We start from the raw sequence: 16118 nt of genomic DNA on the forward strand, positions 1-16118 counted from the left end.
CCCCCCCCCCCCCGGGGGGGCCCCGGGGCCCAGCCCCAAATCTAAGATTTTAAGCAGCCACAGAGAGCCCAAAACAATCCTCGCCTATCTGCTTGGTTAGGTTTACCACCTAAGCAAGTTTTTGTGAATTATTCTTTAAACTACCTTTTAAAAAAAAAATTCATTCAGGGGCTGGACGGTTAGCTCCGTTGGTTAGAGCACAGTGCTATATAACACCAAGGTCAAGGGTTGGGATCCCGATACCAGCCTCCAAAAAAAATAAACTAATTAAAAAAAATTCATTAGGACTAAAAAAAAAAAAAAAAACCCTCATGAAATTGCCTGTGTTCAACCATTTCTACTTGCAAAAAAGGCAATTTCTAATGGCTCATAAGAAACGGAGAGGAAATACACAAATATCGCACATCTATTAAGTGTCAGATATTGTGCTGTGTCATTTACAAAAATTGTAAAACTTAATCCTCACAAAAAATAATACAAAGTAAGTAATCACCCTCTTTTACAGGTGAGAAAAGTAAACCTTAAAAAGTTGAAGCAACTTGCCTAAGATCATTTAGCGCATTTTTTATTTGTATTAAAATATTTGCTCATCTGTTCTCCAGCAGTTTACAGGTCTCTCGTCTATAGGTCCCAAAGCTAATTGCTTTTTATCTGTTATCTAACCTTCCTATCTCAAGGATATAGATGGAATCTTTTGAATGGGAAATGATCCCTAGGTCAGATTCTCAGCCAAACATTGCCCCAACCTGACTGGTTCTCATGGCAAACCTCTTCTTAAGTACTAGTCCCACTTTTCTTCTGTATAAAATAAAGGTGATAATAATTACCCCAGAATTACTGTGATGATCAAGTGTAGGTAACAGCTCTTCACAGAGCTTTAGATCCTATAAAACTACAAGAGGTTAATCCACTTCTTCATTCAGACTTTCTCTTCTTTTTAAATTTGTTTTGAGAAAATTACAAGACATGGAAAACTGCAAAGAATAACATAACAAATGCTCAAAATTCCCATCCCCAGAATGAATCCTTAACACTTTGTCATCTTTTGCTTGTAGTATAAAGGATTAAACTATTTTTTAAAAAAATAAGATAAAATAAATAAATAAAATTTTAAAAAATTCATTAGGACTAAAAAAAAAAAAAGCCATGGAAAAAGAATACACAATGTGTCCATTTCCTATGAGACATCTCTTTTGGCCCAAAGTGATGGTTTCATGCATTTATGACAGGAATACGTCTCCAAGTTGAACGTGCAGGGAAATCGTCAGAAAGGCTTTTGAGAATGTAGACTCCTGGGCTCCATCCTCAGAGGTCTGGCCACACAGGAGGGGCCTGGGAATTTGCACAGGTCACCTGCTCCTGCAAGATGCTGAAGCTGCGGGTCTGGGAGTGGCACTTGGAGATGCGCTGTGTTAGAGACGTGGCCTCCTGCACCACTGGATGTAAGGTATGAGTGTGGGGTGGGTGTATAAGCGGCTGTCTGGATAATCAATGCTTCCTGCCCTAGTACAGGTCATAAAGAGAATGAAACACCTCCCCTTCCCTCCTGGTATTGCACATACAGCTAGGCTACGGGCTGAGGGGAAGCCCGAGGTGTGGGTTTGCAAGATCAAAGGGATCCTGCAATGCTGGCTGTTCCTGATGTCTTGGACGTGCAACACCGTCCAGCCCCTCAGCAGAGGGTGAGAAGAGCGTTTCACAGATGCTAGCATCGAGAATGAGGGGACATTAACGCAGACGGATGAGGCTCAGTTCTCCACATCTTGTATTTCTCTCTTGTGGCTTACTATACAATCTCTTGCTTCTGGGGTATTCTCAAAACACCATCTCAAACTCAACTGACCAAGGCAGTGACATGCATTTTTTTTTTTTAACCATAAGGCACCATACACAAGTATTGCTCCGAAAAGCACTCAAGAGCATTTGAATGGCCAACAGGTGCATGAAAAGAGGCTCAATTAACATCATTAACCGTGAGGGAAATGCAAATCAAAACCACAGTGAGACAAAACTATCAAAAAACAGGAAACCCTGACCCAATCATTATACACAAGTATCAAAACATCGGATTGTCCTCTATAAGATTGTACAGTTACACTGTGTCAATTAAAGTAGACAATTTAAAAAAAAAAAAAAAAGAAGAGGTGACAGTTTGGGCGAGGATGTGGATCACAAATGAATTGTAGGTGGGAATGTCAATTAGCACAGTCACTATGGAAAACAGTAAGAGGTTCCTCAAAAAACTAAAAATACAACTACCACATGATCCAGCAATCCCACCACTTGATATAAACCCAAAGGAGATAAAATCGGTATATTGCAGAGGTGTCTGCACTCCTGTGATTACTGCAGCACTACTCACAGTAGCCAAGAGATGGAACTAACCTGAGTGTCCACGAATGGATGAATAAAGAAAATTTGTTATCTATGCACAATAGGATACTACCCAGCCACGAAAAAAGGAGGGAATTCTGCCACTTCCAACAACATGGATGAACCTGGAGGATGTAACGTTAAGTGAAATGAGCCAGGCACAGAAGACAAATACCTCACGTCCTCACTCACACATGGAATCTGAAAAAGTTGTACACATAGAACCAGAGAGTACAATGATGGTTACCAGGGGCTCGGAGGGGGAGAAAACTGGGAGGAATGTGCAAAAGGGCACAAACTTGCAGCTATTTAGGGTGAATAAGTCTAGAGATCTAATGCACAGAATGAAGATTATAGCTAATAACATTATATTGTATACCGGATATTTGCTAGGAAAGTTGTTTTTACCACACACATACACTCATACATACATACACAAGGTAACTATATGACGTGATGGGTATGTTAATTGGCCTGACTGTAATCATTATTTCACACTGTATATGCACATCAGAACATCACATTGTGCACCTCAAATACATACAACAAAAAATAATAAATTTAAAAAGAGAACATCTGGCATCCAGAAAGACATCAGAGGGATGTGCGTACACCTTACCCAGGTGGAACAGGTAGAGAGAGCACCACAGGATCTGCAACAGGGTCTAGCTGAAAGTCTTAAAGTCAATCATACTCCTGCTCAATTAATTTCAAGTCAAGATCTTCCCAGCAGCAGATTCACCTGCTAGTGTGTGCCCTGGATGTCACCAGTGGATGTACCTGCTAGTGTGTGCCCTGGATGTCACCAGTGGATGTACCTGCTAGTGTGTGCCCTGGAGGTCACCAGTAGATGCACCTGCTAGTGGGTGCCCTGGAGGTCACCAGTAGATGCACCTGCTAGTGGGTGCCCTGGAGGTTACCAGTAGATGCACCTGCTAGTGTGTGCCCTAGACGTCACCAGTGGATGCACCTGCTAGTGTGTGCCCTGGATGTCACCAGTGGATGCACCTGCTAGTGTGTGCCCTGGAGGTCACCAAGGAATTAAAATGGGTCCTGGCCTGCCTGGATCATATACGTGACAGAGCATGCATAGGTGCCGGAGCTGAGCGATGCTATGGTAACATCCCTGCTGATGCTTCCTGCTCTCCAACGGCACCAGAAATTCTCAAAAGGAAAGCCCGAGAAGCAGAGACGTCCCTCTTCAATGCCACTTGGCCCACGGCGTTCACGCTCCCTGCTCCCAATCCCACACCGCAGGCCTGAAGCTCCACAGTGAATTACTCACACAATCTGTTCCAAAGGGGGAAAAAAAGACATTGGACTATCCACTAGTACCTTTGTCATTCAAGGTTTCTTCTTTTATTTTTCTTACAACTTCTTGGGCTTTGCCATCATTATTTCCAGCTAAAAGGAAAAGAAAAGATACAGTCACTAGCTAGTAAGGCCATCCGGAAACGACTGCGCTCAACTGTTTTCGCAAGAGCCAAAACACAATTCTGAAAAGTGCTCGTTAAGGCTCTTCCGTTTGTACGAGTGTTTAACAGTCAAAGCCACTTCAGCTGATTCAACCAATCAATTTAAGACATATTTCCTTTCGCCTGAATTGGCAAAAAGCCTAAATGTATCTGACATTTTACTTTTAAATAATGACAGGAGTGCAAAGCACCTGCAGGCATAATTTGCACGTGAAAGCCAGGAATAGCAGAAGCATAAAAATACATGCAAAACACATCAGAATAGAAATGGAACTTTGTAGGAAACTTTTAGTCTAGGTGCATCCCTCTGTTAACTGACGGACCGTCCTATAAACATGATCAAATACATACTGATTGAATGCATGATCATCACATACTGTATGCAAATACTGATACTCAACTCTGCATCCCATAAATATGTATAATCAAAAATAAATAAACTTTTTAGAGGGGGGAAGGAATCAGGGACTAATCTCCTAATGAATGTGATACATTCTAAAAAATCCCGTCTGTAAGTTAGTTGTTTGAAACTATGGAAGCTTTTTTCCATAATGTTGATGCTATATCAAATCTTTGTTAAATCTAGGCAGACCTGAAAAAGAGAAAAAAGAAACACTTGACATTTCGTGAGTACCAACCATGCGCTGGGCACTGTACAGATGTTATCTTATTTAACTGTACCAAAAACTTCATAAAGAAGGCAATATTTGCATTTTACAGATGTGAAAACCGAATTAAATACTAGGCTTGCCATTTAAAAAAAATTGAAAATTGCTGCCACTTTGAGTTCAGGATTTCTTATTCCTTATTTATTATTATTTTTTTATTTCTTATTGTAATCAGGTTATTTCTTTTTTTGCTGTTGAGCTCTTTGAGCTCCGTATGTATTCTGGATCTTAGTGTTTGCAAACACTTTTCCCCGTGCTTTAGGTTGTCTCTTTACTTTGTTGAGAATCACTGTACAATCCATGTATGGATTGAAACAACACATTGTACTCCACAAATATGTACAATTCAAAATAAATTCAAAAAATAAAAGGAAAAAGAAAATCTCCACGTATGTCTGCAGCAACGCTCATCACAAGGATGCCAACTAGCGTTTTTTGCAAAAGGGATGTTAACATTTAACATAAAGACGAGGGAATCTGGGGTTAAAGAAAGTTAATTGGGTTTCTTTAATGTCTTTGAAACTGAAAGTACACTGAAGAGGAAGGCAGAGGTGGATGTTGCTGTGATTGTTGTTTTTCCAAACATCTTTGACCAGAGAGCCTTATTTTTAAGTTGTGCCTGAAGGGACTGCTTGCTGCCTGTCCAAAGGAGCTCCAGAAATTCCAGCTTCTCCTGCACCGTCATGCATTAACACCTTTTTCCAGGGTGCACCAAGCCCAAAACTCCTTGTTGGGGTGAATCATGAGAGAGCTCTCATAGGAGGGAGATTAGATCTGGTACCACAAGCATTTAGGCACTGGCGCGAACCTCCCGGGGTGCCTAGAGAGCGGGAAGGTGGTGTGAGGACACCAGCTCAGAACACCTGGCAGATACCAAGGGGTGTGGTCACCCTGCACCTGCACCTCCACCCACCTGGCTGGGCTCTTGCTAGTGCAGGACCATCCTGAGGTCCCCATAAAAACACATCTTCCCCTCTTAGGCATTTCTGATTGCCATTTAAACATTTGTTTTCATGTACATGTTCTAATGAACACGCAAGAAGCCCTGCTGTTAGATTTCCTCCCTGTATCATTTTACTCCATATCATGGCCAAGCGCTGCCAAATTAATACGTAGAATGCCCTTTCTGCAAAAAAAAAATAAATAAATAAAAATAAAAAAAGTGTTTTCAGCAAGGAGTTAAACAGTATATGAGAATAAAACTAATGAAATTCAGCTCTGGCCACAGACATGTAAGATAAATATAGCTCATTCTTTGGGGCAGACTAAAAGGGATATCTAAATTGTCACCTCCTTGAAAGAGTTCAAAGTTGCACCAGGCTGCAAAGGGAATCTGCACCTCTGGCTTCCTTAAAGATACAGAACATTATGCTGCAATTCATTTTCTTTGTTTGTTTGTTTTTAGGGTCTTCTTGCACAGCAGAAGCAGAGGCGGGAAAGTAAAGGAAATCTGAAAGCTAGATTCTATCTCTAAATGTTCTAGGCATCAAAGATAGAAAAAAGAAAATTTGCAGTCAGGATTACTTCTATGTTGGGGCCATCTCCATGTACAAGCTTGATTCTGAAATCCTGTGCACTGTTTAAATACGGGTTAGTCTTCCATGGCTGGGGCTCCCCCTACCATGGACCATGTCACTATAAAGGGGTGTCACGGTGGAAGATGGGAGCAAGTGAGAAACAAGCCCCCCACCTTTGCTCAAAAGGCAAAGGTGTCCAGAAAAAGCCAAGGGTTTCAAAAAGCATGGCAAATGGACCATTTGGGAAGACTACCTTGATGGGCAGGTCAGTCTTCACAGTCACACAGTCATGGGGACGTTGGCACCATATTGGCAGTGTGGACAGGCCCAGGGTGGGGGTAGGCATGGGCTAGGGTCTCATGAGAGGTCAGCAGCTGCCTTGTCCTCAGAGCTGAAAAGCGATTCCTTAAGGGGCTGGACATGGGACTTATAGCGTCATGAACCTGCTGCAGGTGATCTTACATTTAGTGGTCAACTACTGAATACTTCACCCTCGTGGGAGCTCACTGGAAAGCCAATGTGTCTGCCCCTTGCTTTATCCGTTTTATTTGGGGGTTAAGTTTTAAATGTGCAAATGTAAATTGGTACAGACATTATGGAAAACAGTGTGGAGGTTCTTCAAACAGTTAAAAATACAACTACCATATGATCCGGCGATCCCACCACTGGGTATACAGTCATCCCTCCGAATCCATGGCAGACTGATTCCAGGACCCCTTGCAGATACCAAAATCCTTGGATGCTCAAGTCCCTTATATAAAATGGAGCAGTATTTGGATACAACCTATGTGCCTCCTTCCATGTACTTTATCTCTAGATTACTTACAATACCTAATGCAAGGTAAATGCTACATAAAGTCATTACACTGCATTTTTAAAATTTGTATTATTTTTAATATTGTTTATTATTCTACTTTATTTTTTTTGAATATTTTTGATATGCAGTTGATTGAAACTCTAGATGTGGAACCCACAGACAGGGAGGGCTGAATGTATACCCAAAAGAAAGAAATCAATATGTTGAAGAGATATCTGCACTCCCATATTCAATGCAGCGCTGTTCACAATAGCCAAGCTATGGAATCAACCTAAGTGTCCATCAATAGATGAACGGATAAAGAAAATGTGGCATATATTCCTTAAAAAAGGAAGAAAGTCCTGCCATTTGTGACAACGTGGATGAACCTGGAGGACATTATGTTAAGAGAAATAAGCCAGACACAGAAAAACAAATACTGCATGATCTAACTCATGTGGAATCTAAAAAAGTTGAACTCATAGAAGCAGAGAGTGAACGGTGGTTGCCAGGGGCCGGGCGGGTGGGGTTGGGAGATGTTGGTCAAAGGACACAATACGTCCGCCAGACAGAAGGAATGAGTTTAAGAGATCTGTTGCACACCCCGGTGACTATAGTTAATCACACTGTATTGCATACCTGAAAATCCCTGAGGGTAGATCTTGAGTGGTATCCCCCCCACAAAAATGACAAGCACATGAGGGAATTGCTCAAGTTAATTAGCTTGATTGAGCCATTCCATGAGGTATACATGTATCAAAACATCACAATGAACACCATAAAAATCTACAGTTTTATTTGTCAATTAAGATATATAAATGTAGTTTTTAAAAGTTTTATATGTGCCTCACCTATGACTGAAGAACGATACAACGTTTAAGTGACACAGGGTCCCTTTTAAAGAATAGTTGCTATTTAGATAAGCACACATATACAGGTCACTGTATCAGCCTGATTCTGCTGCTTGTAACAAAATACCTGGAACTGGGTACTTTGTAACAAGATGAAATTTATTGCTTACAGTTTCGGAGGCTGGGAAGTCCAAAGTCCATCTGGTGGTGGTGACAGTGACTCAGAGGTCTCATATTGCAAGATGGTGGAAGTAGAGAGAACAGAGAAAGACAGACAGACTCCCCTCTTCCATTAAAGCCCTCAGAACCACACCATTTTTAATCCATTATTAATCCATTCACTACTGCAGGGTCCTACAATCTAATCACCTCTTCAAGGACCCACCTTTCAATGACCATAATAGGATTTCCCACCCTCAACAGTTACAGTGGGCATTAAGTTTTGGGGGGACATTCAACCCAAGGCAGTCCCTTTCTTGTGGACTGTACCATACTAACAAGATTTTACAGATATGAAATTAAGCAATATAATTTCTACTTATTTAAAACAAAAATTCTTTTTGAAACCCAAACCAAAGTTACCAAAGTACGACCCTCAAGCCAAATCTAGCCTGCAGCCTGTTGTTGTTAAAAAAAAATAATACATAAATAAATAAAATTTGTATTGGAACATAGCCATGCCTTTTCTGGATGAGTCTCACCACAAGAGCAGATAAAATAGTTATGAGACAGACCTTTGCAAATATTTATTATCAGGCTCATAAGAGAAAAAGTTCACCAACTCCTGGTCTAAACCTTTAATAACATGTCATTAAGCATTATTAAGGTAGAATGACCCTCCACCAAAATAATATTTTGAAACAATAAGAAGTTAACATATTGTGAACATATGGGAAATTGAATAGTTAATGCATTCATAGCAACATTAGTGTGATTGAGTTGGACCCAGGTTATAATCTGAATTCTTTAGCAAGTAATTGATCATTCTTAAATTTTAATTACTTTGAGAATAAGAAATTTGAAGTGGAATATATCCATATTTTATTCTGTATTTAATATAAAAATGCACTAAGTGTCCAATGATTTCTTAAATGACCTTGAATCAAACTGTCTCACAAAATGAAAAATTGCCCTTCTCAGGATATATCCAGTTACCCTCAAAGTCACATGGAGGAGGTAAGACTCCATAATAGATTAAATTGCCTTGAAAGGTCAAAACTGTAACCCTCAGTGAAAATTCCATACTGACATCAGAAGCTCTTTGTGAAAGAAGACATAGGCAGGGTGAGAATGTGTTGCTTACTTTCTTTCTCAAAAAAGGAAAGACCCATTTGGACCTGACATATACTGCTCCCGATGCTCACTGAACATCATGTAAATGAAGTGAAAACACTGAGACTCCAGTCCTCCCATGCGTGTGTGTCAGAGCTTGCAGACATGTTTGTTTGCACTGTGCCTACAGTACCTACTCCTTACTCAACGGCACCAAATCTGGACCTAATGAAACCAAAACTCATCATGGCCTAACCCAACTAGATCTCACCATGACCTAACCCAACCAGACCTCATTAAGACCTACCCCAACTAGACCTCATTATGACCTACCCCAACTAGACCTCATTATGACCTACCCCAACTAGACCTCATTATGACCTACCCCAACTAGACCTCATTATGACCTAATCCAACTAGACCTCATTATGACCTAATCCAACTAGACCTCATTATGACCTAATCCAACTAGATCTCATCATGACCTAACCCAACCAGACCTCATTATGACCTAATCCAACTAGATCTCATCATGACCTAATCCAACTAGACCTCATTATGACCTAACCCAGCCAGACTTCATCATGACCTAATCCAACTAGACCTCATTATGACCTAACCCAACCAGACTTCATCATGACCTAATCCAACTAGACCTCATTATGACCTACCCCAACTAGACCTCATTATGACCTAATCCAACTAGACCTCATTATGACCTACCCCAACTAGACCTCATTATGACCTAATCCAACTAGACCTCATTATGACCTAACCCAGCCAGACTTCATCATGACCTAATCCAACTAGACCTCATTATGACCTACCCCAGCCAGACTTCATCATGACCTAATCCAACTAGACCTCATTATGACCTAACCCAACCAGACTTCATCATGACCTAACCCAACCAGACCTCATTATGACCTAACCCAACCAGACCTCATTATGACCTAACCCAACCAGACCTCATTATGACCTAATCCAACTAGATCTCATCATGACCTAATCCAACTAGACCTCATTATGACCTAATCCAACTAGATGTCATCATGACCTAACCCAACCAGACTTCATCATGACCTAATCCAACTAGACCTCATTATGGCCTAACCCAGCCAGACTTCATCATGACCTAATCCAACTAGACCTCATTATGACCTACCCCAACTAGACCTCATTATGACCTAACCCAGCCAGACTTCATCATGACCTAATCCAACTAGACCTCATTATGACCTACCCCAACTAGACCTCATTATGACCTACCCCAACTAGACCTCATTATGACCTACCCCAACTAGACTTCATTATGACCTAATCCAACTAGATCTCATCATGTCCTAACCCAACCAGACCTCATCAGGACCTAACCAAACTAGATCTCTTCACAACTAGACCTCTTCATGACCTAACCCACCAAAATAGACCTCATCATGATATAACCCAACTAGACTTCATAACCTAACCCAACTGAAACTCTTTATCACCTAACTCAACTAGATCTCATCATGATATCCCCAACTAGACTTCCTCATCACATAAACCATAACACTGAGGCAAAAAGCACAGAGAAAGGGGCATTTATTTTTATTTCAACAAAGCCCAGATTTACTAAGAATTCAGAAGATGCAGATCATCATACTGGAGGACCACAGGGACAAGGATGACCAGAATTGGATGTCAGGCCCCCCTCTTTCCTCAGGCTGGAGGGTCCTCCTTCCCTGTCTCAGTCCGCCTGGGGCTTTTGGGAGATAATTAGGTCATGAGAGTAGAGCCCCCATGAATGTAATTAAGAAAGACCCCAGGGAGCTCCTGTCTCCCTCCACCACGTGAGGACACAATGAGAAGGCACCATCAATGGGCCAAGAAGCGGGTCCTCACCAGGCACAGAATCTGCCACACCCTGATCGTGGACTTTCAGCCTCCAGAACTGTGAGCAATAAATGTTATTTCTAAGCCACCCAGTCTATAGTACTTTGATACAGCAGCCCTAACACATGAAAACAGCAGAATTATGGACACTGATAAGTTAATACCTTAAGGGAATTGTCAAAAACTTTTAATATTTTTCCATCTATTAATGGTATGGATAAAAGGAAACATGCTGGAGTGGGGCATAGGCAAATTTCTGAAGAAAAGAACCATTAGATGGTGGGGGAAGAGCATTGAAATAGAGTAAAAAGTGTTCAACTGCTCCCAAAGCCTGACAAACGCACACTATTCAATAGCCCTGTCATGCACGAAAGAAAGAGGGTTATATGAGGAAGGACATTGACTAGGAAAAATTTATTATTGGAATAGAATGTGAAACATGGGAAAAGCCATGAAATAAAATTATTTGAGTTTTTGCATCCATGGAGGATGTAACTTACAAGCATGAGTCTGATGTGTTTACTGGACTGAGTGAACGGCTGGTCCACCCCCATGAACCAAACTTTTCCAAAAATACAGAAGGCCTCATTGGCTGAATGTGGGGTTCCCTATCTGGGTCAAAATGCCTGGGGGTTTCAGTGTGGAACTCAAGAGATCTGTGAGTTTTGATGGAAATGAATGGGCATCATTATTGGGACTGACCTCCCAGTGAAGATCAGCATTTCGTTCTGTTGTGAATAAAGACAGAAAAGAGGTGTGAAAAAAAAAAAGTGTGTGAAAGACGTGTGGGCAGCATCTGTGATGTGTGCACGAATACAGACCACCACAGATATTTTCATACCACGATTCAGTTGTTAAAGACAACCTGAAGTCAAGTTTATGGTCATTACAGCTCAGAACCACAGCAGTTAAGGAACTCCCTAGTAGGTCATGTTATTTATTCTATAGATTGCACAGGATTATGTGGCAAGTTCGGGGTTTTTCTTATACATTTCTATATCTGCATGGCAATGTAATTGGTATGTACTGCTGTGGTCTTTAGGCTGCACATTCAGGTGTCACCAGATGCCAAATGTCCAAGGCTCAGAAAAGGTGAAAACCAGCCCTGGACCAAACTCATGAAGTGTGAGACAGGACTGAGATCAATTTGTTTCTAAATCGCCAGCCCCAAACATCATATGAGAGAGAGAGAGAGAGAGAGAGAGATATCATGGGTATGGTTTTAGAAAGTGAATGCAATCCTGCATACCTAAAACCAGACCTACAGTATGATTTTCATAAAAATCAACACTATATAAGGTATTAAATGCGGGTGATGTCAATTGTGAGCATAAACATTCAGGTCTTTATTTTTCAAAGCTCATCACCACACATCATTTTTGCCAGCAGATTTAAGTGTCCTCTCCAGGTAAGCAATCACCTGGGAATACTGACAACTGACAATAGCAGAATGGATTAATCTGAACGGTCCCTACTTTCCCAGTTGAAGGAAAATCCTTCACACGGGAAGAGCAGTCAAGGATCAAGATAAGCTGTTAGAGAGATTTTCGAAAAGAAGAGCAGAAATCAAATGTTGAGAGTCTATAGGGCATGACTGAAAGAGATAATGCTCTAAAAACTTTCTCAGATTCTTTTATGGGATTACTTGTGTTTCTTCGATATTCATGTGTTCTGCACCTCAGCATGTAACTGTATTTGGAGAGAGGGTCTTTCAAGAAGTGATTAAGGTAAAATGTGGTCACTAGGGTGGACACTGATCCAACAGGACTGCTGTCCTTATAAGAAGAGAACAGGACACAGACACACAGAGAGATGACCATGTGAGGACACAAGGAGAAGACAGTGTCTACAAGCCAAGGAGAGAGGCCTCAGGAGAGACCAGCCCTGCCACACCTTGATCTCAGACTTCCAGCCACATCTCAATCTCGGACTTCCAGCCTCAGGACCATGAGAGATAAACGTCTGTTGTTTAAGCCGCCCAGTCTGCTTGGGGTACCTTGTTATGGCAGCTCTGGGACACTAATAAAGACATACTATTGTTTTTTCCAGTAAACCATGTGGGAAAAAGACATGATCAACAATGAAGCAAAACATATTATACAACATACATATGTATCAAAACATCAGACTGTATCCCATAAGCATGCACAGTTGCAATGTGGCAACTGAAAGAAAAGAAAGAAAGAAATGTGTAGTAATATTCACAAAGCACACACAAAACACATACACTCATGTCCAAAAGAGCAAAGCAATTCCCCATCCTTTTCAGTTTTTGAATATTCCCCTGTATGGGTTTTCTGTATCTGACTGTTCGGTCTGTATGGAAATCATCATTTGCACACATAGGTACACAGACCACTAAGTATCTCACATTAGGCATGAAATACAACCAGCGGCAAACGTCCTCACCTACGATGACATGCATGCCGAGTCTCGCCAGCTGCCTGGCCGTGGAATATCCGATCCCATCCGTCCCTCCCGTCACGATGGCCACACGGTCAGGTTGTGGGGGGAAAACTGAAAAAGGGGAAAGAAAATCGAGGTAAGTTTTAGAAGCAGAGTCCCCTTTTGTAAGAATGAAGTCTCAAGAGACGCATAATGCCAAACAGAGCTCTGGTCCCATGATCGGTGTTTTCGTTCCTCTTGAATTCCCACAGGCTCAGGCTGCAGGGAAACAAGGCGGATCAGCCCTGAGTAAGGACATCGTGCTGAAAGACCCCTGACCAAGCCTCGCTCATGCCCCACCAAGCCTTGGCAGGCTCTGGAATATGCCGCCACGACGATTTGCAGGAAGCTTGAACAGTGTCTGCCCCCTACAGCCGCACAGCAGAACTCTGGAAGGGCCCCACCATCGGCAAGGACCTCAGCAGGACACGTTGGCAGGACTGTGTTTGAAAATGTAGGCTTTATGACGATTCGAGTAGGGCGAGGCCAACAGATCAGGGGACGATGGCACTGAAAAGACAGTGTGTTGCTCACAGTGGCCCAGAGGAGGGGCACACTGCACCTCGCCGAGCCACGCAGGTAAGCACCAGGGCCAGGCAGGGGGAGGGAGGGACACGTGGACAAGAGCCTTTGTTTGGATTCTTTGGGAAGAAACAGGTGAGGCAGGATGACAGGTGTAGGGTTGGCAGGCCCTAGGACATACATAGGGGCTGACCCTAATAGTCGGGTCCCTGCCTGGGGTGACGACAGTGAGCAGGAGAGTGGCTGGAGTGTGACAGCCCCGCAGAGGAGGTGGATGGGCTGTGGTCCTGGCTTGGTTGGTTTGCACATGGAAGGTGGGCTGCCGGGCAAGACTTTTACTATCACTAAGAACTGGGTAGCTCTAGTGGGGCCGTCCCGCCAGGGTCCGCAGGGCCCCAGAGGTCAGAGCATCACACGCAAGAGACACGGCTGACACAGTCTGCTTTACAGCTGCTGATTTCACAGGTGCAGAGAGCATCTCACTTGAATTTCTGATTGAAATACGTTATCCACATGATATTTGTCATTTCTTTCTTTTTCTTTCTTTCTTTTGTCCTTCCTTTCTGCTTCCTTCTATTTTTTCCTTCCTCCCCTCTTTCAGTAAGTGCTGAGTCAAAACTCTGTGCCTGGCACGTAAAGAAACGAATTTGCATAGCACAGACCGTGCCCCTGCCTTAAAAAGCTTTCATTGTCCCAGGTGAGACACCATCCACCCTAAGCGCATGGACGCATCTGGCAATAGTCCAGAATCTTCCTGATTTCATATTTTTCTAGTTGTGAGGGGACTGCGAAGAAAACACAGAGCCTGGGAAGGGGAGCAGAGGTTGATGTGGGTGTTCTGGCAGGAGTGCTGAAAACAACCTCCTAAGCAGGTGGCTTCTGAGCCAATGCTCTCAGGGAGAGGACAAGGCCTCAGCAAGCCTGGTATATTCCAGAAAGGGCAAGGAGGCAGAGCAGGTGCAGAAAAGGAGGAGAGGACGGGAGTGGGGACAGGGTCATTCTGTGCAGAACGTGAGCTTCTGTCTGGGCAACGGGGAGTGTCTGCAGGGCTCTGAGCTGAGCGCTGTGTGGGATGTGTGTGTGAGCAGGGAATACAAGTGCAGAACCCACTCTGTGCGGGGGAAGACAGAGCCTGGCAGGGTGCCAGGGGTCTCCTGCAGTAGTCCCAGGGGTTGACGGTGGGGCTCAGCCACAGATCAGCACAGATGGGTGAGAGTTGGCTGGGTTCAGAATGCATCTCACAGGGACAGACACCAGGAATGAGGGTTAGCAGTCTGGAGTGCAAAAATCAAAACAAAACTCAAGAAAAGGACAGACACAGGGACCCGAAGCAAGAATAACTCCTTGGACTGGGGGCTGAGCTACTGCAAGAATGGAATTTCCATGAATCCACCTGAGAAAGACTTAGGGAGAAGTGGGTTTGGGGAACAGGCAGTCAATAAAGTCTTTTTCTGTGAAAATATATATAATATAATATAATATAATATATACACATGTATATAAGCTTACATATGTGTGTGTCTGTGTATATAATATACATGTACTGTATGCCCTTCACTTTTGGTCTGGAGATGAGTGATCTTTACATCTATTGGGAATGTTCTTTATTAAATATGGAGCCCAGGCTACTTTTGCATATGGTCTTTGCTATGGTCTGAATATTTGTGTCTCTACCCAAATTCATATATTGAAAGTTAATCACCAAGGTAATGGTTAGCAGGTGGGGCCTTTGGGAGGTAATTTGTCTATATAAATTTTTATTTGTCAGCCTACCATTTTATGTCCAGTATCGTGCTAACTGTTTTCTTGGTAAATAACATTTTTGTTTTTATTTCTTGACACACAAACATAAATCAACCAAAAAGTATGTTCACCTGGAAAAATTGACTCCAACCCCAAATGCAAAACAGGTTTTAAATGAGCTTACATTTCCTGGTACATTCTTCCAAACCTCAAGGCAGAAGAGTTGAACCCCTAAAATCCCATAATCTGACCCAACCTAAGTGACCTGAAAATACTATCTGTAGTATTAGTAGAAGTATGACATTCTCACTTTATTATTTTTTAAATTGGAATACAGTCATGTGCCCTGTGACAACATTTCAGTCAACGTGGACTGCATATATGGCGACGTTTAAACAGGACTACAATGGCTATACCATATAGCCTAGGTGTGTGGTAGGCTATACTACATAGGTTTGTGTAAGGTCCCTCTATAATGTTCATACAACAAAGAAATCACCTAACAGTGCATTCCTCAGAATGTATCCCTATTGTTAAGTGACACAACTACGTGTTTTAAAAATCCTAATCACACACACACA

General features: G+C 42.3%; 1 protein-coding gene across 1 annotated transcript in view; it reads right to left on the minus strand.

Annotated features, from left to right (window-relative positions):
- The window catches only part of DHRSX (dehydrogenase/reductase (SDR family) X-linked), a 167596-nt gene extending 154146 nt beyond the window's left edge, over positions 1-13450 (minus strand). Inside the window, exons 1-3 of the mRNA XM_008568196.1 lie at positions 13435-13450; positions 13237-13344; positions 3709-3777 (exon numbers count right to left, since the gene is read on the minus strand). Of these exons, the coding sequence (XP_008566418.1) occupies positions 3709-3777; positions 13237-13344; positions 13435-13450 (193 nt within the window). The remainder of the gene's footprint in view (positions 1-3708; positions 3778-13236; positions 13345-13434) is intronic.
- Positions 13451-16118: the final 2668 nt, after the last annotated feature.

This window comes from Galeopterus variegatus, unplaced genomic scaffold (genome assembly GCF_000696425.1).
Source record: "Galeopterus variegatus unplaced genomic scaffold, G_variegatus-3.0.2 Scaffold21, whole genome shotgun sequence".
Classification (NCBI taxonomy): Eukaryota; Metazoa; Chordata; class Mammalia; order Dermoptera; family Cynocephalidae; genus Galeopterus; species Galeopterus variegatus.